The sequence below is a fragment of the Xenopus laevis genome, chromosome 6L (genome assembly GCF_017654675.1).
Source record: "Xenopus laevis strain J_2021 chromosome 6L, Xenopus_laevis_v10.1, whole genome shotgun sequence".
In the NCBI taxonomy this organism is placed as follows: domain Eukaryota; kingdom Metazoa; phylum Chordata; class Amphibia; order Anura; family Pipidae; genus Xenopus; species Xenopus laevis.
This window is the reverse complement of record NC_054381.1, coordinates 28928255-28951977: the sequence shown is the minus strand read 5'-3', so window position 1 is coordinate 28951977 and position 23723 is coordinate 28928255. Positions and strand designations below refer to the sequence as shown.

Genomic DNA, 23723 nt, shown 5'->3' with positions numbered 1-23723 from the left:
TTTCATTTTGTAGCCTTTCATTCGCTCTAGCACATTCCAGTAAACTGTTTGGAGAAGCCCTTTTTAGTCGTACTTCAGAAAAATGGGTATTGTCTGTGGAACAATGACACCGGGTGACTTTCAAGGGCATCAACTGTGATTTTTTTTACAACTTCCCTGGAGATGTCACTGTAACAGAAAAATAGCCGCTGTTCCTTAGAACTGGGAATTGTCTTAAAAGGCCGCTTGTTTTCAGTGAAAGAGGGCGACTTCTGATTGATTTAAATCACGTCTAGGTGTTGGAAAAACAGTTGCTGCGTCGAATCAGCGAGTTTTCGGTGACGTGTACATTGCGTTTACCCGGCCACTCGGAGGGGGCGGGGCTGTACGGAGAGAGGCGGGAAAACAGACGGAGTCTCAAACTGGGGAAGTGGAGTTAAGGGACTGAGCGCTGGCGCAGCGGATTGATGTGTCCGGGAGCCCCGGTGGGGCCTTGCTGGGAGGACTCGCCGAATGTTCGGTAAGAGCTGAGAACTCTATTCTTCCGTCTATTCCCTTTAGCAGCGTCACCAAAATCAATCTGCCCCCGCCCCGGGTTATCATGGGAAATGTTTGTGCAGCTCTAACTTACTGTCCTAGCGAGTGTTACAAATCTCTGCTCCTCCTCCTCCTGCCAGTTACTGGGAATAATAATAATGTGCATGTAGCAAACTATTGTTATTTGTTTATAGTCGAACAATATCATTGAACCGAATGAATTTTTACTCAGGCGGTGCCTCCCCCAGAGGACAAAGCAAATGAATCCAAGTTGCACAGAAACCGTGAGTTGAAATGATCACTTATCTGTATCTTTTTTTTCCCTTTTAATGCCACGTGTGTTTAAGGTTTGGTTCACCTTTAAGTTAAATTTTAGTATGTTATAGACTGGCTATTTCTAAGCAACTTTTCAATTGGCCTTCATTTTTTATAGTTTTTGCATTATTTTCTTCTGACTCTTTCAAGCTTTCAAATGTGGGGGGGTCACTGACCCCCATCTAAAAACAAATGCTCTGTTAAGTTGATCCTACGATCGGACTTCCCCCATCTTCCGACCTGCCACTAACCATCCTGATCAAATAAAGTAGTTAAAGAACAGATCAGCCGATGTTCTGCCCCTGACAGCAATCGTACGATAGACAAAGCTAGTGACAGTCTCCCACCAGTGTCAGACTGGCCCGGTGGGACACCGGAAAAATACCTGGTGGGCCCCGACCCTCATGGGCCCCCGCCGGGCCAGAACCCCTCTCTAAATATTTATATTTAAAAAAAAAAAAATTATCGGCGCTGTTGCGCATGCGCATCGAGTGGCTAACTTGCTGAGCCGGCGCGTCACAGTGGGGGGACGGGTGGCCGGAGGGGGGCTCTCGGCAACAGTCCCGATGGGCCCCGGTCCCCCCAGTCCGACCCTGTCTCCCACTGAAAATCGTACGATCGGCAATACACGCAGAGATGTTATCAGCAGCCGACAGAAATCTTTTAACCTGTCCGATCGACCGATCTCCGCCGGACGAAAAATGTCGGGAGTCTCCACACACGGTCCGAAGGATTCGTACGATGAGATCTTTGCGTCTATGGCCAGCTTAAGGCTACAACTCTTTCTATTCAGGCCTCTCCTATTCATATTCCAGCCTGTTATTCACATCAGTGCATTGTTAGGACTCCACTATTTTGGATTCGGCTGAACCCCCGAATCCTTTGTGAAAGATTCGTCTGAATACCGAATCCGGATGCATATGCAATTTAGGGATGGGAAGGGGATTTCGCTCCCCACCCCTAATTTGCATATGCAAATTAGAATTTGGTTCGGCCTGGCAGAAGGATTCGGACGAATCCGAATCCCAAACAGAATCCTGGATTCGGTGCATCCCTAATTGTTAGTAGGGAAATTAGAACCTAGCAACCAGATTGCTGAAATTGCAAACCGGAGAGCTTCTGAATAAGAAGCTAAATAATTCAAAAACAGCAAATAATAAAAAAATGCAAAAAAAACAAAAAACTTCTACATCAAAGGTCCCCTACCTTTTTATCACATTCAAATATAAAAAGAGCTGAGGACCGACATAAGCATGAGAAATGTCACACGGGAAGTCAAATAAGGGCTCTGATTGGCAATTTGGTAGCCCCTATGTGGACTGACAGCCTACAGGAGACTTTGTTTGGCAGTACACCTGCTTTTTATACAACTAAAACTTGCCTGGAATTCAAAAATAAGCACCTGGTTTGAGGCCACTGGGAGCAACATCCATATTGCTCCCGAGCCACTGGTTGGGGATCACTGCTCTACATCATATTAAAAATGTATTAAAGGTGAAAAACCCCTTTAATTAAACAAGTTCTAAGCTACAATGTGCTTCTGTGTGCATAGATGCCTTATATTCAGTGTAATCTCACACTTCGCTCTATACCTTCCTGTTCACATTTTTGCTTAAAGGGGTTGATCACTTTCCAAACACTTTTTCAGTCGAGTTGTTTTCAGAATGATATCCAGAAATACATTTTTTTTTTCAATTCCTTTCCATTTTTTATATCTTGCATTATTTTATGTCTGAGTTTATTTTAAGTTGAATGTTCCTGTCTCTGGTGTTTCAGTCTGGCAGCTCAGTAATTCAGGTGCAGACTCTAAACTGTTATAATTTGCTCTATTAGTTGATACATGTTCTCAGCAGCATCTGTGAAATATCAGTAACTATTATATCAATTCTAACGGTTGCCTTTAGGCTAGGGGCACATGTTTATTGCCAGAGCGTTTTCGGCATTTTCCTCGCCGTGCTGACAGCCACGTATACGATAGCGATATTGTGTTAATGCCTGAGCTTAAACCACTAGCGTAGATACGCGGTGGTGAGCCATGCTGGAAATGCGCATGTGTGCCCGTAGCCTTAAATGGGATCAATCTGATCTATTTTTTGGAGATCAGATTGATCTCCAGAAATAAAATCTTTTTTCAATTACTTTCCATTTTTATATTTTACAGTTTTTTCAAAATCTAAGTTTATTTAAAGTTGAATGTTTGTGTCTTTGGTGTTTCAGTCTGTCGTCAGCTCAGTAATTCAGGTGCAGACTCTAAACTGTTACAATTTGCTCTATTAGTTGATACATTTCTCAGCAGCGTCTGTGACATATCAGTAACTATTGTATCAATTCTAACAGCTGCTTTTAGGCTACGGGCACACGTGCGTATTTCCAGAGCGTTTCTAGCGTGGTGCGCGCAGCCATGCTGATAGCCGCGTATACGCTAGCAATATTGTGTTAATGCCTAAGCCTAAATCGCTAGCGTAGATACGTGGTGGTTGGCTTTTTTTTTTTTTTTTTAACGTGGCGCGAGCCACAACCAAAATGCTCTGTAAAATCACATGTGTGCCCTAAGCCTTAAAGGGGAACTCTGGCTTCCAAACCAAAATTTGATACAGAGGCTCACATAACACAAAACCCCTAATATACCCATCACAGTTACCTGTTTCTTCTAAAAGTATGAATACATGACATTTTCTATGCTGAAATCCAGCTGTTTAACAGTTCTTTTCTTTCTGCATCATTTGAAAGCCTGGCATGGAAGGAGGGACTAAACACTGATGTTATAAATTGTAACAACTTCTCCACAGTTTACAGACAGCATGCAGGAACTACATAATCCGCAATGCATTGCACTGTGATGTTCCTTTCCTTCTAGAAATCGCATGTGCAGGGAATTGTGGGGTTTGGAGGATGCAGGTTAAGGACAGCTGGCTGCTGAGACAAAGTAACAATAGTCAGCCAGCTCAGCAAAGTAGTCAGACAGATCAGCAGGGAGCTAGTCTTAGGGAACTGTTCCGAACCATTAAAAATTATGAAAAGTCTGCATAATGTTTAATTGATGTATATATTGCAAAGTTGCTTGAAATTTTTTACTTTTTAAAAAGCTCAAGTTTGTGTGGAGTTCCCTTTTCATAAAACTCTGGGCTTCTGCTCAGCAGGGCCAAAGATAAGAAATGTATCCACTAAATGTATCCATTAAATGTATCCGTTTAGAGAGTCGATGACCCCTCCCCAGAGCAGCTTTAGAGAGGTGAAAAATTAGACTTATTCTTCAATATTAGAAAAACCGTTCACACGTAGAAAAAAAAAAGTAATTGGAAAAAGTATTTATTTCTGGTGAACTATCTGAAACCAACCAACCCCCAAGACTGGTGGTTTCTACTGGTGACACAGAAGAGGCACAAGCCATTTCCCTGCTGGCTGCAATACAACAGCAGTGAAATCGAAGTTCACGGGCGACCTCTTCAGCCCCTTCGGCAATCTTCTGAATGAGACTGGCGCTACGGCAATTTTAGTGGGTTTCGACGCATGCGCAGTTGTCGCGTAACAAAAAATTGCTCCAACTGCACATACGCCACCATGCCAGTCTAATTCCGAAGATTTCTGAAGAGAAAATGGCAACCATGAACTCCAATGCCTGAATCTGCACCGAGGGGTAAGTAAAACGTTAGGGGCTTGGCTGGGGTAACAATTAGGCTGGGGGGGGTCTATGTAGGGTAGCAGTTTTTTAACGTTTGGATTGAATTCTCCTTTGAGGAGATTATCACATTCTAGATTTTTTGGGAAAAGAGAACAGTTGTTGCAAGAGAACCTAGTAACAATGGAGATTGTTTTCCTCTTGTTTGGTACTGAAGGAGGAACACATGGTCGAGGTGTGAAAATGAAATCTACCGTAGCAGCAGTGAAGAATCCGACTGGAAAAGTTCAGGCAGACGTATGCAAACCTTTCACTGGGAAGTTGTTCTATCTTGACCTTACATCCAAACTAATATCTGAAAAATTGGAAAAAGATATAAAAGAACTTGGAGGCGTAAGTGAACCCTAAAACTGTAAACCGTACAACTTTCCCTTTGCTAATTACGTTTTAATGTATTTGAAATGTTTTTGTTCATTTTTGACCTGCATGTTAAAGCTAATGCCAAACCAAGACTTTACCAGTGGCTATATGCTTGACTTCACTAATGTGGCCTTTCCATAGACTTCAATGTATCCTATCTGTCACCACCAAAAAAATACCCACTCGAGCATTTTTATTTTGCAATAAAGTTCTGTAGCAGGTGGCATGGGGGGATTTCTGTCATTTTCTTTTGGTGCCATTTCGATGATTTGGACATTGCATATTATTATAGCCGTCCAGCAACAGCTTGTATGGTGGAAGAAAAGAGGGTCACACATTTCTGTTTCAAATATTTTTATGTATTTATTAAAAATACAGCAATTTCAGGCTTACCAGTTGTACACTTTCTAACAGTGCTGGGTAAATGAACATGCTTGCTTTGCTAAAGGCAGAGACACACGTGGAGATTTTGGAATATTAGTCGCCCATGACAAATCGGCTCTTCTTGGGGCGACTAATCTCCCCTGAACTGCCTTCCTGCCAGCTAGAATCTAAATCTCCGAAGTCGACCGAAGTTTCCTCATGAGGCAACTTCGGAAAGCAAAGCTGGCGATTTAGATTCCACGAGTGTCTCTGGCCTTAAAGGAGACGTATAGGATAAATGAAAAAACTCTAATTTTGTAGGCAATTATGAGTAATATATGGTGTTGCTTTTACATGGTGCTAAAAATTAAGATTATCTTTAAAAATAGCCCCTTTATTGGAGCTCCCTATAGAAGTTCTGTGGTCCCTGTCTGTGTTTCAAATGAGGGGTGGGCTTGTTCTAACGGTCCCTGCCAGAAGCACATTATTAGGGGGACAGCCAATCACAGCCTTGCAGTCACACAAGCACAGACAGGTTTCAGTTCACTATCAGGTCCTGCTAGCTGCTGATTGGTTCCTGTCCTACAGTGCAGTGAGCTGAGAGCCGCCGGCTCCGCTGCTTTATAGGGTAGGACTACATGGACGTTTTCGGCACAATCCGATGCGCTGTGACAATACGCCTGTGACAGAAATAAGGTAAGAGATAGAAATGTCGGAGTGTTGATCCGACGTGACATGACTGTCTGACGCAGCGACTTCATCCAACATTTCTATTTCTTATCTTATTTCTGTCGCGTGCGTATTGTCACGGCGCGTTGGATCACGACGAAAACGTCCATGTAGTCCTACCCTTAAAGCACAATTCTTCTATATCTAAATGAGTATAATGCACCGGTACATTATTATTTTTTACACAAAATGTCTCCTTTAAAGAGTGGCTGTCACAGTTGTAGAAGTACTACCTATATGTTGCTTCTTAGTTTACCCCCTGTCTTGCAAGAGTTAATGGAGAATGTATTGTTAGAAAAGGATGTATGCATGTACTACTTCTACATTACAAATAATACAAGTTACCTTTTAATTTCCTGCTAATTAAAGAACCTGTTGGCAGGGAGTTGTGAAATACAGCCTTGTTTGGGAGGTGTGAACAGATGAAAGCCTCAGTTGGCTGAGAAGTCTCTCTTTGTCCACACATTGTACTACAGAGACAGCTGTTTACATACCCAAAGCTTGCAAAATAATGGATTTTCATGAAATTTTGAGTGATTCACGCCTTTTGTTGCAATGCTTATCAATATGGGGACAGGAACTCGTCTTCTTCCTGCCTTCAGTTCTGGGTCAGATGAGAAGGGAGACGACTCACAAGACTACTCCCGAATCTGAAAAAAAAAAGCTTTGAAGCTTATTTTTTCTAGATCTGGGAACTGGTGTCTGATTTTGGAATGTTCTGACAATTGGGAAATCATATAAGGGGTCCCATATACTGATTACTTGTTGGTTGAACAAAAGCCCGAAAGGGCTGAATTTCAGTGCTTTTTGAAGGATTTGGATTAAAATGAGTCCTAATAGTGATTGCATAAGCATACAGTCCTACCAGCACATGTGAAAATCTTTCTATTACGTTGGAAAAGACTGTGGCAGGCTTTAAGTTGGTGGTTCACATTTCAGTTAACTTTTACTGTGTTATAGAATGGCCAGTTCTAAACAATTTTTCAGTTGGTCTTCGTTTTTTTTAATAATTTTTGAATTATTTGGTTTCTTCTCCTGACTCTTTCCAGCTTTCAAATGGGTGTCACTGCCCTCAGCTAAAAACAAATGCCCTGTAAGGGTACATTACATGTAAGGCTCCTATTCTAGTTTCTTATTCCGATTGATGCATGGTTGCTAGGGTAATTTGGACCTAGCAACCAGACTGCTGAAATTGCAAACAGAGTTGCTGAATAAAAAGCTAAAAAACATAATACAAAATAACCTATTGCAAGTTTTCTCAGAATATCACTCTACATCATACTAAAAGTTATTTTAAAGTGAGCAACCCCTTTAAGGCACACGTTGCAATATTTTTTCCCCACCCAGCTACTTTTTCATCCTACCTGGGTGTATAAATCTGCTGGGGTGAACATTTAAATATTAAAAGAAACCCAGGATGGCTTTGCTATCCGTATGTATGATAAAGCGTTAGCTGCTGCCTTACAGAGAAAGCAAATTCATTTAAAAAATTGCTTGTTTGAATAGGACTTTATGGGATAAGAATTACAGAATTGTCTGTATAGCAAGTTTCTGAATAGGTCCCATATCTGTATACTGTGGTTTTGTATTTGTTTTGCAGTGATTATTATATGAACACTCATTTTCTGCCAATGTATTTTTGATTTGTTCGTCTCCAACTCTTTAGACTGTTTTCCATCTGTTTTAACGCGTCTTTAATTTGTTTTACCTCTCAATATTTTCTCAGGCTATCGAAGGATTTCTTAGCAAGGAGATAAGCTATCTTATAACCAGTAAAAAGGAGGCAAAATGTGTGAAGACTTTAAAGTATGTTTGTTCTATACCAAGTCCTGAAGCTGCTCCAAACACTGGAGAGAGTTCAACCAGCCCGGGCAATAGGCGATTATGTCAAGAAGGAAATTCAAGTAAAAAAAATGAAAAGGTATCTGGCTTTAAATTGCATTCTAACAGAACTATTTGTTGCATTTGTGCAAAATCCACAATTGCCTCGTAATGTTATGTAGTAAAAAATGCAAGTTTCTTTGTGTGGAACTTAGCAAGTGTATTTTGATGTTCTAAAAAATTGGGTGCTTGCAATTTTTTACAGAATATGAAGTCTTATGTCACACTAGGATTTTTTCTGCCCAGTGCTGCTTGTGTGCAGTCACTGGGATGCACATTTATCAAGGGTTGAATTCTGAACTTGTGATTTGACCAATCGAAATTTATTCTAAAAAAAAATCCACTTTTTTAAACTCTGGTGAATAGGATCGCCCTGAAAACTTTAATTGAATTTGATTCCAACCTTCAGTTCGAATTTTAAAAACTCAATTCAAAACAGCTCCAAATTGATCCCTAGACGTCTCCCATTGACTTAAACAGCAATTTGGCAGGTTTAAGGTTAGAAACTCGAATCGAATTTAAATAACTCCCTAGTTGAATTTGACAGTTTTGACCATAAAAAAAAACATTAAAATTTTCATTTTGACCCTTAAAGGAGAAGGAAACCCAGTCGGCGCAAAAACCCTCCTCCCCCCTGGCCTACCTGTCCCGCTGGGCAAATGCTCCTAACTTGTTACTTACCCTTCTGCGCAGGTCCAGTCCACGGAGTTCACAGGCACCATCTTCTTCCACGCGATCTTCTTCCTGCTTTGACCGGCGTTTTGGTGCATGCGCAGTAGGAGCATTTCCCCGGTATGGATCTACTGCGCATGCGCCAAAAGTCACAAAGTTTTCCGATTTCACTTCGTGACTTTTGGCACATGCGCAGTAGATCGTACCGGCGAAATGCTCCTACTGCGCATGCGCCGGTCAAAGCAGGAAGATTGCATGGAAGAAGATCGCGTCGGTGAACTCCGTAGACTGGACACATAAAAAAGTGTCTGCTTTGAACTTTAGAAAACACCTAGCGTTTGTAGAAAGTATTTCATTGCTTGCATTTTTCTATATACACCGTTTTGTTGTTGTAAATAGGGAGGGGGTGCATTTGACAGGAGAAGTCTCGCAACCCTGGTTGCCTTTGCCTTAAAATTCTAGCTTCTTCTTTGTCCATTTGCAATGTAATAGGCAAAGAAAGCTATTTTTAGGGTCTGGTTACCCTGAAGATATACTCAGTAATAGAGCTGGCCGTCCTGAATTCAAGGAATTAAATTAATTAAATGTATTGAATTTACAAAATGTATTATTGAATTAAAATTATTTCCAAATACATTTATTATTATTGATTTAATAATGTTGCCAAAATTAAGCCTTATACTTCATCTCATGGAAATGATCTTCATCTAATCAATGAAAATTTCTGTACTGCTACACTTCAGTATCCTCCTCAACAACATTTTTCATCTATGATGAATGCAAAAAAAAAAGATTTCTCTGATTTTGCTAAATCTGCCACTTAATGATTTTTGCAAAATCATTCAAAAATCTTGGTGTTTGGACAAATGCTGCACTGAAATCAGGAATCCTTGAATCCCTACAAAATGTCGTGACTTGTTCTTATTTACCTGAACTTTTTTTCTCTCTGTAAACAGAGCCTTGTAAGTCGGGGGAAATCTTTAGTGAAAAGGGCAATCAAAGAGCAGGTGAGATATTCTTTCATTGAGTAATCGCATTACTTTCAGTAAATAGCAAAGGATGGGGGGGATACATCCCCTTTTTTTAGTTCTGTGTTTAGTGCTTATGCTAAACATAACTTTTGCCTATTGTTTCAGTTGAGGAATAGGTATGGTTTTTGTTATTTGTGCAATCAAAACGAATCAACACTTAGGATAATAAACCTTCTCATTTATGGTTGATACTTTATTCAAAATTGTTTGTCATTGAAACATAACTTAGCAGATTTTTCCATATTTTGTGCATCATGAATGCTAAAGGCTGTGATATATGGAGGTACAGTATATGTTGCAGACAAAATTCATGTTTAAAGGGGCAGTATACCCCAGTGTTCAGCAGAGGTTCAATGAATGAGACTTGTGATAATTATATTGCCTGTTTTAATTATTTAATTATTTTTTTCTTAAATGGTATACATGTAAACATACTTGTTTTGATTCTGAAATATATATTTTGATTGATATTCTATTCTTTTTATTTTAATAGGAAATTCTACCAAAAAATAGTATATTATCTAATGCCCTAAACTGGGGAGTAAAAATACTTCATGTTGAAGGTAATTTTTTTTTTTTTTTGCGTTGATTGCAAACAATGTTAAACATATTTAAAAATATTGGTAGCTCCATCTTTTAGCTATAAAAAACATGTGCACCCCTACATTAGCTTTATTACATTAGCATTGGCAAAAATTAGTGAATTTGCGCTGTATAAAAACCATTGCAGTCTACCACATGCTTATAAATACTTGCTAAATAACTGCAGTATGTGGAGTTTGACTGGGTTTAATGGCATAATCTAGCAATCCCACTTAATGTTTACATGTTAGCATTGCACTATATGGTACAGGTATGGGATCTGTTATCTGGAAACCCATAGTCCAGGTCCCCTTTAACTGTATCATCCAACCTACTTTTCAGAAGCAAAGCATTATATTGAAAAGAAGAAAACTGCATTGCAACAAGTCAGAAAGTCCCAACCTGTAGTGAAGGTTGAGGTAAGTGTTTTCGTCGACAATGTATGTCTTTGTTTTATGTATAATGTTGGAGGAAATGTTTACCTTGACCTTAGAATAGCCAATCCTAGTCTTGTTTGCAGGCTCATATACAATGGTAATCAATGCTGAACATTTTAATTGGAAGCATTCTTTTTTTTTTTTTCTGTTTTATTAATTCCTACATTGTGAACAAAGTAAAGGGTAATTAAATGCTTTTAGTGTAGGAATTCTATAAGCCCCTAAATGGGACAACTTACAACCCTTTTCAACATGAGCTTCAATGAATAGGGCTTGTAATGAACATACATTTGCCTGTTTGAATTCATATCGATCTATGGTTTCTGTTAATTCTGACAAGATCAGTTTCACTTTAGCACTTCTGTCACTTCCTGATCCCACAGAACTTCTAAGGAAGTGATAAAACTAAATTCCAATCCACAGAGAAGCCCATTAAAATGAGCTGCTCAAAGGCTGCTGTTTAGAGAAGGGAGGGCGTTGCTTGTTCAAAAGGTAAATAGGGAGCTCTGAATAAATTGTTTATAAAGGAAAGGGGTCAAGTTCCATGAAAATAACCCACATTTCTAATTACTACTTTATAATGGCAAAAAAAGAAAATATGGATTTTATAAATTAATAGGCAGAATGTCATTGCTATTTTGTATTATATTTTTAGCAAAGGCGTTTTAGAAGTATACTGTCTCTTTAAAAGAAACCACTATCTAAACTTGCTGGAACGTTTACTTCCCCTTTAAACATATGTTGTATATTTCAGTAATTACATAATGAACTGAAGACACATAAGGGTGTTTCCGCTTAGATTTTGATTTTGTTTTATTTGTTTTTCAGAGCAAACCTCAAACCCGACGCAAAGTAAAACGTAAGTTACCGTGTGCACATTTCTTCTTATCTATTTTATGAAGTTTGCCATAAATGTTTTTTTAGCCTTAACATTTTTTTTTTCTTCCCTTGCAGCTCAAAAACTAAAAAGCCCATATATAAAAGTAGAAGACTGCAGCTGGTAAGTTGGATGTGATTTGTTGTCACCCTTATCTAACACAAGGTAGTAAAATATTAAAGAGGTTGTTCACCTTCCAAACATTTTTTTCAGTTCAATTGTTTTCCGATTGTTCACCAGAAATATACTTTTTTCAATTACTTTACATCTTTTATGTTTTACCATTTTTCTTAAATCTAAGTTTAAAGTTGAATGTTCTTGTCTCTGGTGTCTGTCTGGCAGCTCAGTAATTCAGGTGCAGACTCTAAACTGTTACAATTTTGCTCCATTTAGTTGATACATTTCTCAGCAGCATCTCTGGAATATCAGCAACTATTGTATCAATTCTAACAGCTGCCTGTAATGAAACCCAGTGATTCAGCTCAGCAGGAATAAAGATAAGAAATGTATCAACTAAATATATCCATTTAGAACAGTTTAGAGGGTCGGCAAACCCCCCTCCAAGAGCTTCTTTAGAAGGTGAAAAATTGGACTTCACACTTCAATATTAGAAGAACGGTCACACATAGAAAATTAGTGTTGGAAGGTGAACAACCCCTTTAAAGCCTTGGTAACAGCCCACATTATTAGAGTATTTTGATTTTATCAGAAGGACTGATTTTAACAAATTGTGTTTTATTGTATTCTGGCAATGGCACACCAGGAGATTAATTGTCTGTGCTTCTGCGGGTAACTAATCTCCTTCCCACCGACAATTGGTAAAACCCATGTTTCGCTTCATTCTCCAGAAATTGACTTCCAACAGTGATTCACGTTATTGCCAGTGGAGATAATTTTATAGGAGATTATTTACGCCCAGAAGCAGAGATTATTGCTGGCGATTAATCTCCTGTTGTGCCATTGCCCTTGTACTTCCATGCATTCCACTACTTCTGCTACCTACTACTCCTAGTCCTTCTACTCCTCTTTCTACTCATGCATTCTTATAGTATACGCTTGAAAAAGTAACTGAAATGTTCTGAAATCTTAAAATGGCCATAGACATTCAGATTTGATTCTGGATACAGGTATGGGACCTATTATACAGAATCCTCCAGACCAGGGGTTTTCTGGATAACTGTTTTTTCCGTAATTTGGATCTTCACACCTTCAGTCTACTAGAAAGTCATGTAAACATTAAATAAACCCCATAGGCTGGGTTTGCTTCAAATAAGGATTAATTATATCTTACTTGGATCAAGTACAAGGTACTCTTATAATTTATTTATTTATTATAGAGAAGAAGGAAATAATTTTTAAAAAAAAGTTGGATTATAATAGTCTGTAGGAGATGGCCTCTCTGTAATTCAGAACTTTCTGGATAACTGGTTTCCAGATAACTGATCCCATACTTGTACTAGTAATATTTGGAAATCGATAGTTTGTTTCAATGCAACAATCTAAAACTAACTATTATAGAATTAAAGTAAAAAGATAAATCAGACCATGTTCTGGCCATTAATTGACAGACATCAATCCTGGAATGACAGTTGCTCATAGATATTGTCCGAAAGGAAGATTGCTATCCAACAGAAATTTTCTAAACTATCCGATCAACTAATTGCCCGATCACCATGGAATAAAAATTGTCGGATCGATTATTCTGAGCTCACGCATGGTCCAAAAATAGTACAAAACTTCCTTTCGTATGATTATATAGATCTGTTTTATATGTATCTGTGTTCATGATGATACAGCATCTTTACCTAGTTTTTATTGCTCCCATTCATAAAATCCTAATATTCACTTCTAAAAAAAGTATCTTTATAGAACTGAATCAAAGTGAAACCTTCATTTTTTTCCCTCCACTTACACCTTATGTTTACCTTATACACAGTTTATTTTTTATTTGAAGCTATACATACATATTCGGTAGTGCACAGGAACCACTGTACCCCCCAGAACAGAAAGTTTGATGTAAAACACCCCTTTCTTTGTACCGTAGCACTTTTATAATGTGTAAAATTCAAGAGCCGAAAAGCAGGAAGTAGTGTCAGGGCCGCTCCGGCCATGAGGCAAGGTGAGAATCTTGCCTCGGGCGGCACGGAGCGGCCAGTTACCAGGGGCGGCAAAAAGCCGCCTCTGGTAACTTTAAGAGACGAATTTCCGTTTTTTAAAACGGAAATTCGGCTCTTCTAGCGCAGCGAGCGCAATAGCGCTCACTGCACTAGCGATGCGGCCCCTCCTCCACCCGCTCCGACGCTGGTAGTAAGAAGAGCGGAGCAGGAGGAGGGGCGGCATTGGGGCTGCTGCCTCAGGCGGCAGCAGCCCCTGAAACGTGCCTGAATAGTGTTGTGTTATGTTAGACACCCAGTCACTCCAGCCTTTATACATTACATTTTTGGCTAACTTAACCATATTAGAAACATTTTTTATGTTGCAAAGCCTATCTAATTACCCAGTTTTTATTTTGATACTGAACTGTTCCTTTAAACAAAGTGCTATCTAGTTGTTTAATCCTCCATTATGAATGTGTGATGGGTCTGTTATTTTCCATCTAAAATGAAAATAATTATATTAGATCATGCAGTACTGAAACTTGTTTAAATATTTTTTTTTTTCTTATTTCACAGCCAGTACAGACCGTTATACCTTGTATTGCCACAATTTCGATCATTCCAGAATCCTGTGTCAAATTATTCTGTAGAGGTGGATAAAAAAGCAGATCCTGGACAGAAGCTTCCAGAAACAAAACAAAGGTTTGTTAATACAGTACTTTCAACAGGAGGGGAAGGGTAGAAGAGGGTGGAGGGAAAGGGGAGTGCAAGGAGATGGGAAAGAAGCTGGCCTTGGGCGCCTGAATAGTAAGTCCAGCCCTTAACATGTCCCCTTTTGAAAGAATATTGGTCAACGGTATTGAAAGTATTAATAAAGTGACAAGAAATAAATAAAGGAGGATCAAGCTTTGATTTTATTGAATAGCATAGTTTTGTAGGGACTTTAGATTTGGGGCAAATAGTGTATGAGAAATGTATTCTGTGATAATGATGTTGGATAGAGCTAAAGAACTGAATGTGTGATAAACATTTGTATGATATTGTCACTGGGCGCATGTAAGTACAGTAGCCAGGCAGATCTTCAGTGGAAAGTTTGTGCTTTATTTTTCATGCAAATGAAGAAAACAATGTGCAAAGCTGCAGTATGCACTTTTCACCAGCAGGAGGTCAGCAGTAACCCTGCAAACACACATTCCTGAGCTCCAGAACAACCTCTCACAAAGGCTTAACACCCCAATGATTTCAGTCTGCAGCTTTTATAGCTTCCAGACTGCTCTATGCTGACACCATGTGATCAGCATCTATCCTATAAATATTCATTCTGAGAGGCTGACCACCCCTTTAGGAAGTGGCTTCTCTGAGAGCTGTAGGTAAGTGCTTTGTACAATAAATTTCATTTATATATAAAAGTAAAGCTTTCCATGCACACTTGTGTATTAACATACAGCAAAAACAGCTTTCAATATACAATTGTTTTAGCACCATTTACATATACTCTGAACACAGCTGAGTCACATGCTTCAAACTAAGCAGGCCTCAGTTTGTTAACCAAAGCTAAATAACACCCAAAGTATTTACATAAATTATACACATAGCTATTTACACAGATTACTGGCCAGCAAAACAAATTAGCATTAACAAACAATAAAAAACTAAATTCACCCCATCACATATCCCCCTCCTTAAGAAGAAGGGTACCTTCTTCAGAAACAATCAAAAAAACCTTATCAGTACTCACATGAACGTGAGTTTCCTCAAAGACAGAATTATTCTTCCTTTTCAGTTCCTGCACCATATCTAGATAAATAGTCAGCATTGTGATGTTGACTACCCGGCCGGTGGTGAACTGTAAATCTAAATGGTTGGATTGCAAGGTACCATCTTGTAACTCTTGCATTTTTATCTTTCATTCTGTTAATCCATATAAGTGGGTGGTGATCAGTTACTAAGGAAAACTCTTGACCCAGTAGGTAACATCTTAATGACTCTAGTGCCCACTTTATTGCTAAACATTCTTTTTCAATGACACTATACCTAGTTTCTCTAGGGAATAGTTTTCGGCTTATGTAGAGCACAGGGTGCTCCTCTCCATCAATTTCTTGACTCAGTACAGCACCTAAACCTTTCTCAGATGCATCAGTTTGTACTATAAATCTGTAATCAAAATTAGGACTTTTAAGAACTGGTTCAGTACATAACATGTCTTTAAGCTTCTGAAAAGCTACTTCACATTGTGGATTCCATATAACTTGGTCTTTGCAATTCTTTTTAGTGAGATCAGTCAATGGAGCAGCAATTTCAGAGAAATTTGGCAGGAATCTCCGATAATATCCAACCAAACCTAGGAAAGAACGTACCTCTTTCTTTGTTTTTGGTGGAAGAATCTCAGCAATGGCTTTAATTTTGCTTTTGTCAGCTTTTACCTTGCCATTTCCTAGAATATAACCTAAATATCTAGTTTCTGTAAAACCTAGAGCACACTTTTTCGGGTTAATTGTAAGACCAGCAGATTTTATAAGAGACACAACAGTATCTAGATGTCGCAGATGACTTTGCCAATCTGGGCTAAATATCACCACATCATCTAAATAAGCAGAACAGTATGAATCATGCCCTCTTAGGATGCGGTCCATAAGGCGCTGAAAAGTAGCAGGCGCCCCATGGAGACCAAATGGCATGGTTACAAACTGAAAGAGTCCCTGGCTAGTTGCAAATGCTGTTTTCTCTCGAGACTCTGGATCTAAGGGTATTTGCCAATAACCCTTTGACAGGTCAATGGTAGAGATAAATTTAGCTCCACCCAGCTGGTCAATTAACTCATCAATGCGTGGCATTGGGTATGAGTCAAATTTAGATATGAGATTGATTTTCCTGAAATCAACACAAAAACGAATAGAACTGTCTTTTTTTGGAACCAGTACTACTGGTGAACACCAATTACTTACAGAAGGTTCAATTACACCAAACTCTAACATCTGCATTACTTCTTGCTTTATAATTTGTTTGTATTTTTCAGGCATCCTATAGGGTTGCTGACGAATAGGTTTTGCATCACCTGTATCAATGACATGCTCAATAAGATTAGTTCTACCTGGTGTTGTCACAAAAATACAATTGTACTTGTCTAATAACTTGCCCAGTTCTGTTTGTTGATCTAAAGTTAGCACAGAAGATATATTAATCTTACAGGCTTCAGAACTTTCTCTGTCCAGTCTCTGATATGCTTCTTCAGCCATATCAGGTGAACATTCCTGCAACACCATCAAAGAAGTATTTTCTTTCCTCTCCTTCCACTTTCTTAGGAGATTTACATGATAAATCTTTTTGTTCCTTCTACCCGGAATCTGAATTTCATAATCTACAGGACCCACTTGTCTCAAAATCTGAAAGGGACCCTGCCAACGAGCCATTAGTTTATTCTGCTGACTGGGAAGTAAAAGTAGGACTTTTTCACCAGATTTAAATGTTTGTTCCCTTGAACGTTTGTTATACCAGGTACTTTGATTGGACTGAGCATCAGCTAAATTTTGCTGTGCCATTTCTGACATTTTGCACAATTTCTGTCTCATACAATCAATGTAGTCAATGACACTCTGAGGACTATGTTCATCACTTACCCAGTTTTCATGAATTACATCAAGGATACCCCTAGGTTGTCTTCCATAAAGTAATTCAAAAGGTGAATAACCAGTAGAGGCTTGCGGTACCTCTCTATAGGCAAAAAGAAGATAGGGTAACCATCTATCCCAGTGTTTTGGATCATCCTCCACAAACTTTTTAAGCATACGCTTTAAGGTTTGGTTCATCCTCTCTACTAAACCATCAGTTTGGGGATGATAAGGAGCAGTTCTTAGTGCTTTTACTCCAAGTAGTGCATACAGCTCTTTTAAAAGACTTGAGGTAAAATTTGTTCCCTGATCAGTTAAGATTTCTCGGGGAATACCAAGAGAGCTGAATATTTTAATTAGGGCATCTGCCACAGATTTTGCTGTAATGTTTCTTAGTGGTATGGCCTCGGGGTATCTTGTTGCATAATCACAAACAACAAGTATGTACTGATTACCCTTACTACTTTTTTCTAAAGGGCCAACTATATCCATTGCTACCCTTTCAAATACTTTCCCCACAACTGGTATTGGGATCAAGGGAGCTTTGTCACTTGGCTTAACAGGTGCAGTTTTCTGGCATACAGGACAAGAACTGCAGTATTCAGCTACTTGCTGATGAATACCTGGCCAAAAAAATCTGTATAAGATCCTATTCAGGGTTTTCTCTCTACCCATATGACCAGACCACGGTGTTTCATGGGCCAAACGAATTATTTCCTCCCTAAACATTTTGGGAACCACTACTTGTTCTTGTATTACCCCCAATTTTTTGTTTTGTCTTACCCTTATAAGGATACAATTTTGCAAAACATAGCAAGGCTGTTCATCAGATATTTCAGAATTACTTACAACCTTTCTAAATAATGGCAACAAACTGCTGTCTTTTCTCTGAGCCTTTTCAATATCAATGTCCCAATTGACTGTAGCAAGAAAGTCTCTTTTGGGCTCATTGTGTTCTGCTTTCCACTGAGCCTTTAAAAGTCTCTTTTCCCTTTTGGTCTTACCAGGCTTACCTTGTCCTTCAAACAAATCTGAAGAAAAGGGGAAAAGTTTATTCCAGGTTTCCTCACTGGCAACAGCTTGCTTTGCTTGTGCCCTCGTAGTTACTGCTACCATAGGAGACTCTGTCCTCTGTTGTGGCAACAAACTTAGAAAATTAGGAAAGTCTCTCCCAATAATCAAATGGTAAGGCAACTTGGGGACCAGTCCAATAATCAGTCTGTGGACAGTTGATCCAACTTTAACTTGTATTTTGGCCAAAGCATGTTTTTTCTTGTCACCATGGACACAGGTTATCGTGGTGTTTCCTAAAATATTAAGATTTCTTAATACACCAGCTTTAAGCAGTGTCTGGGGACTTCCACTATCCAATAGGGCTTGCACTTTCTGGCCATTTACATGTGCTTCAACCAGGAAACCACCATTGTCTCCAACAACATTAGTAGGGTTACTTTTGTTTTGTACTTTATGACAAAATCTGGCAATATGTCCAAGTTTTCCACAGCTGTGGCATTTTACATTTCCACGGTCTTGAGGATTTACTCTGGGCTGTGGTTCTTTTTGCGGAAAGGGTTTGTATCGTACAGTATTTCTTTGCTCTGCATCCCTTCTAGCGAGCAAAAAGTCCTCCGCTAGAGCAATTGCCTTTGAGCTTGTTTCAGGACGATGCTCCTGTACCCATAACTTTGCTTTCTCAGGCAGAATTTCAACCAATTGCTCCAGTGCAATAATTTCAAGGATTTCCTCACCAGTTTTTTTTTCTGGTTGAATCCATTTTAACAACAGTTCATAAAGCTGGGCATATGCCTCACGAGGACCTTCAGAGTTGTTGTACTTGTATGTCCGAAATCTTTGTCTGAAAGTTTCAGCATTTAGCTCATATCGACGAAATATGGCATCTTTCACACAGTCATAATTCTGAGCATCTCTGGCATTTAAACTGCTGTATGCTTTCTGTGCTTTGCCAGTTAAATACGGAGCAAGACGTATCACCCACTGTTCTTTGGGCCAAACGCACGTTTGAGCAACTCTTTCAAACATGGTGATATAGGATTCAATATCATCATCTGCAGTCAATTTAGTCAGGCGGAGATCTTTAAGACTTGTAGAATTAGGACTTTGTGCTTTCCAGGATTGCAGTATTTCAGCAAGCTGCTTGTGCTGCATCTGTTGTAGCTTGAGCATTTCCTCACGGTGCTCCCGTGCCTCTTGTTGAAATCTCCTTTGCTCCTCTTCTCGCCTTTTAGCCTCATCTTGCCTCCATCTTTGCTCCTCCACCTTGTGCTTCTGATCTGATTCTATTTGTTTCAGAACCATCCATTTCAGAAGTTCATCTAAACCTGAAGGTGGTAAAGATGCAATAGTCTCTGGCATTGTAGGCTGCTCTTCCTTTTCTGTAGAAGCCTTTAAGATATGTGCCTTTGGTTTCACTGTACGCTCAGCAGTAGCAATTCCCATGGCACCAGAAAGGAGTTCTGCTTCACTTGGAATTTCCTCTTTTCCTTCAGGAGAATCATGTGAAGGGCCTCTGGAAGAAGCATCATCGTCCCGCTTGGACATTCTCGCTTTCCTTGCAGGTTTCTTCCACTCGCCTATTAGTTTTACTCCTTGCTGTGATCTTGTGCTCACTTTTGCACCCTGCTGTGACTTCTGGGTAATTTTTGGAGATTCTCTCCAGGCTTGTCTTTTCCACATCTGTACCCTGGCATTGCCTTATGCGGCACTTTAATATTATCCCACTTCTGACACCATATGTCACTGGGCGCATGTAAGTACAGTAGCCAGGCAGATCTTCAGTGGAAAGTTTGTGCTTTATTTTTCATGCAAATGAAGAAAACAATGTGCAAAGCTGCAGTATGCACTTTTCACCAGCAGGAGGTCAGCAGTAACCCTGCAAACACACATTCCTGAGCTCCAGAACAACCTCTCACAAAGGCTTAACACCCCAATGATTTCAGTCTGCAGCTTTTATAGCTTCCAGACTGCTCTATGCTGACACCATGTGATCAGCATCTATCCTATAAATATTCATTCTGAGAGGCTGACCACCCCTTTAGGAAGTGGCTTCTCTGAGAGCTGTAGGTAAGTGCTTTGTACAATAAATTTCATTTATATATAAAAGTAAAGCTTTCCATGCACACTTGTGTATTAACATACAGCAAAAACAGCTTTCAATATACAATTGTTTTAGCACCATTTACATATACTCTGAACACAGCTGAGTCACATGCTTCAAACTAAGCAGGCCTCAGTTTGTTAACCAAAGCTAAATAACACCCAAAGTATTTACATAAATTATACACATAGCTATTTACACAGATTACTGGCCAGCAAAACAAATTAGCATTAACAAACAATAAAAAACTAAATTCACCCCATCACAGATATTTATATAACAGGCGATTAAATTAATTTATTATAATATATATATTGGAGCTGCCCTGCTTTTCTATTCCCCCCCCCTACTTTTTCTTCTTTTTGTACCCCCCCTTTTTTTTTTATTTGAAAATTTCAGAAATAAAGAATTGATAAAAAAAATAACCTCCCATTAGAGTTGAGTATATTAGAGTTAAAAAAAAAAAATTCACAAATTCAACCTTTGATTAATCTGCTCATTAGATGTAGCCATAGATGCATACTGCAGGATATATTTCTAGATACAAGATGAATTTTAGACATGAGATTTCATTTTAATTTTGAACTGGGACTGGGATATAGTAATACTTTTAAGAAGGTAGGCTGTGTTCCTAAGCCGTATATTGTTTTACAGTGTAAATAAGACTGGTCATGGACAAGATGGTGCAAACAATCCAAATATAAAGTTAAAGGAACAAAAGAAGCATGGCTACTGTGAGTGCTGTCTTAAAAAATATGATGACCTGGAATCTGTAAGTATTAGCTTATTTTGTTTCCTCTTTAATAGTTTGCATAGACTAATACTAAACTATTTTTTAAAGGGGTGGTTCACCCTAAGGCTAACTTTTAGGGAGTTGTTTATCAAAGGTCGCATTTCTGAGGTTTTTTCTACCTTGAATAAACACAAATCGAATGTTTCCTTATTTATGAAAAAACCCAATGCAAAATAACTATTGAATGCTATCGGGGGGAAAAACTCCGGTATCAAACCAGTTATCCGGAATTCTCAGGTCCTGGGGCTTTCTGGATAATGGATCTTTCCATAATTTGGAACTTCATACCTTAAGTCTACTAGAAAATCATGATTCAAATAGGGATTAATTATATCTTAGTTTGGATCAAGTACAAGTTAAAGTTTTATTATTACAGAGAAAAAGGAAAAAAAAATTCCCCTCCCCTCAGTATGTTATAGAATGGCAATTTCTATTTATTTTTTTAATTGAGAGAGAGAGAATATAATTGTTTTTTTTTTAGCCTGTAAGGCTACACATTTCTTGATATTGCTACTTTTTATTACTCCTCTTTCTATTCCATCCCGTCCCCTATCCATATTCCAATCTCTTATTCAAATCAATGCATGGTTGCTAGGGCAATGCGATCCCTAGCAACCAGATTGCTGAAATTGCAAACTGTAGAGCTGGTTCTTTCCACCACCATCTCATGCCCCTTTACCTCTCCAACCCTTTCCTTTTTTTTTATATATTTTTTTTAATTTTTTTTAACCTGTCTTCATATAATTAGCAGTCATTTATTAATGTAATGGTGCATGAATGCATAATTTATGGATTCATTTTGTATTACAGCATATTTTAAGTCCGCAGCACAAGAACTTTTCAGAAAGCGCATACTATCAAGTGGTTGACGATCTTATTTCTACCTTTGATTTTGACTTTGTGGATTGGTCAAAGTACAAAAATGGAAGAAAAGGGTAAATACATAATTTTATAAACATTAACCACTGAGCCAAGGCATTAAGAAGGTGTAGCTACCATTTTTGGGGTGCTTTTATTATTTATTATTTGATAATTGCAACATATTCATTATATTTTTTATATTTATTATTTATTTATTTTTATGCAGTGTGGGAATATTGATGTTGGCTGAAAAATCTAAAACTGAAGGCCAGGAAAGAAATGAAGCAAATTTGTTTGTTTCAAAAACACACAATTTTTCAGAACGAGTGACCGCTACCACCCCATTGCAGGAGAATACTTTAAAGGATCAGCATGCGAGTCCTTGTTCTCTTCCATGCACTCCAGCTTGCAATGCCGATCAAATGTTTTCCTTGCCCTCTCCTGCGGGATCTGCCCGTTTATGTAACAAAAAATATAAAATGGACTCCAACTTTGGACAACTTGTGGCAACGCCTCTGCCATCTTTCAATTTGAAGGACAGTCTCACAGGTTCATTTGGTGGAAGAGAAATGTTCGTTGCTAAACTAAATGAAACTATGGAACCTGCTACTGAAGGACCAAAGATTAAGTGGGATGTTTGCAATATTCCTAGCAATATCTCGCAATGTATTCCACAGAAGGTAGACCCTATCGCACAGCATGTAAATCAATTTCCAAATGGAAATACCCATTGTAGTGAAATGACTGCATGCCAGGCAGCTCTCATTTATGAAAATGTAGATTCAGCAGCGGATGCTAATATTAAACTTCCTAAGACTGTAAATGACCTTCACAATAAAGAAGGACATAGAGCAACGGACAAAATATACCCCACTGTACAATCGCATGAGTACCTGCCTGATTATTCTCCTTCAGGAAATCTGCACAGGAAAGTGAAGACTTCAGCTCATAGAAATAAAAATAAGGATGAGCTTTTCTGCAGACTCTCCCATAAAGTGTCTGTTCCACAGCAAGAAGATGATTCAAAGTTTCCCAGTGAAACCCTGCTAGCATTGTTTGAGTCCAGTGAGGATAAAACAGAGTTTTTTGGGTTTGCTGGCAGCCCTGCGTATGAATCGTGCAGTATGGATGATGGTGATACTCCGGATCAAACCCACAAAAAGATGCTTTTGTCTCTCTTCCCACACACCACCACTTCTGGCTCTTCGTTTCTTGGCTTTTAATGTTTGTTTTAATTACAATTTTATTTATCCGTTTTTATCATTTTAATGCTCAGAAAAGACTTTCCTTTTAATCCATTAAATAAACACCCCTATGTGAGATTTCGTTGTATAGCCACAGCAATGCTTAAAATTAAGATACTCTTATTTTAGTAAGTAAAATATACTGCTTATAATATTGTTCTGAAGTTTCATTACTCACATTGAGCATAATGTTCTAATCTTTCTCTTTGGATTTCTGTGGTTACAAGTCTTGACGGTAAGAACAAGTGAAACTAGGCTTTTTATCTTAATATGTCATACTTTGAATTAAGGGGCATATTTATTAAGGGTCAAAGAGTAAATTCAAAATTTCTAATTGTTTTTTGGTGTCAAATTTAGTTATTTGAATTTTATTCCCCCAATTCGAATTTCCCCAGTTGGAACTATTAGATCGAATATTAGACATTCACATTTTTTCTTAAATATCCTCCTATTGGAGTTGCGAGTATAGTCAAATTTATTAGTTTAAAAAAAAAAAAATTCACATGAACATTGAAATTTGACCTTTGATAAATCTGCACATAAGAGTAGTGAGAGCTCATAAAT

At 38.5% G+C, this 23723-nt stretch overlaps 2 protein-coding genes across 5 annotated transcripts; one reads left to right on the top strand and one right to left on the bottom strand.

Moving 5' to 3' along the window:
- The first annotated feature begins 293 nt into the window (after nucleotides 1-293).
- dbf4.L (DBF4 zinc finger L homeolog) lies at nucleotides 294-23311 on the top strand. 4 transcript variants are annotated; one of them, NM_001089137.1, is made up of 13 exons: nucleotides 422-499; nucleotides 749-800; nucleotides 4668-4843; nucleotides 7689-7883; nucleotides 9472-9522; nucleotides 10040-10109; nucleotides 10471-10547; nucleotides 11394-11424; nucleotides 11520-11565; nucleotides 14115-14240; nucleotides 20916-21033; nucleotides 21865-21989; nucleotides 22142-23311. In NM_001089137.1, exons 3-13 carry the CDS (start codon nucleotides 4694-4696, stop codon nucleotides 23136-23138), a joined length of 1986 nt encoding a protein of 661 aa, NP_001082606.1. In that variant the 5' UTR covers nucleotides 422-499; nucleotides 749-800; nucleotides 4668-4693; the 3' UTR covers nucleotides 23139-23311. The 4 variants fall into 4 exon arrangements, with proteins under 4 accessions (XP_041421253.1, XP_018121834.1, XP_041421254.1 ...); XM_041565319.1 differs by lacking the exon at nucleotides 4668-4843 and having other exon boundaries at nucleotides 294-499; XM_018266345.2 differs by lacking the exon at nucleotides 749-800 and having other exon boundaries at nucleotides 362-499.
- LOC121394536 lies at nucleotides 14679-20611 on the bottom strand. The gene has a single exon (XM_041565872.1). The coding sequence runs from the start codon at nucleotides 19838-19840 to the stop codon at nucleotides 15305-15307; it is 4536 nt and encodes a 1511-aa protein (XP_041421806.1). The 5' UTR covers nucleotides 19841-20611; the 3' UTR covers nucleotides 14679-15304.
- Nucleotides 23312-23723: the final 412 nt, after the last annotated feature.

What these genes read in the sequence shown, in the direction of transcription:
- dbf4.L (XM_018266345.2), top strand. An exon ending in CAAGTAAAAAAAATGAAAAG is followed by an intron (nt 7,884 to 9,471) that starts GTATCTGGCTTT and finishes CTCTGTAAACAG; the next exon opens with AGCCTTGTAAGTCGGGGGAA. An exon ending in AAAGGGCAATCAAAGAGCAG is followed by an intron (nt 9,523 to 10,039) that starts GTGAGATATTCT and finishes TTATTTTAATAG; the next exon opens with GAAATTCTACCAAAAAATAG.
- LOC121394536 (XM_041565872.1), bottom strand. Translation starts at nt 19,840, where the DNA reads ATGTGGAAAAGACAAGCCTGGAGAGAATCTCCAAAAATTACCCAGAAG.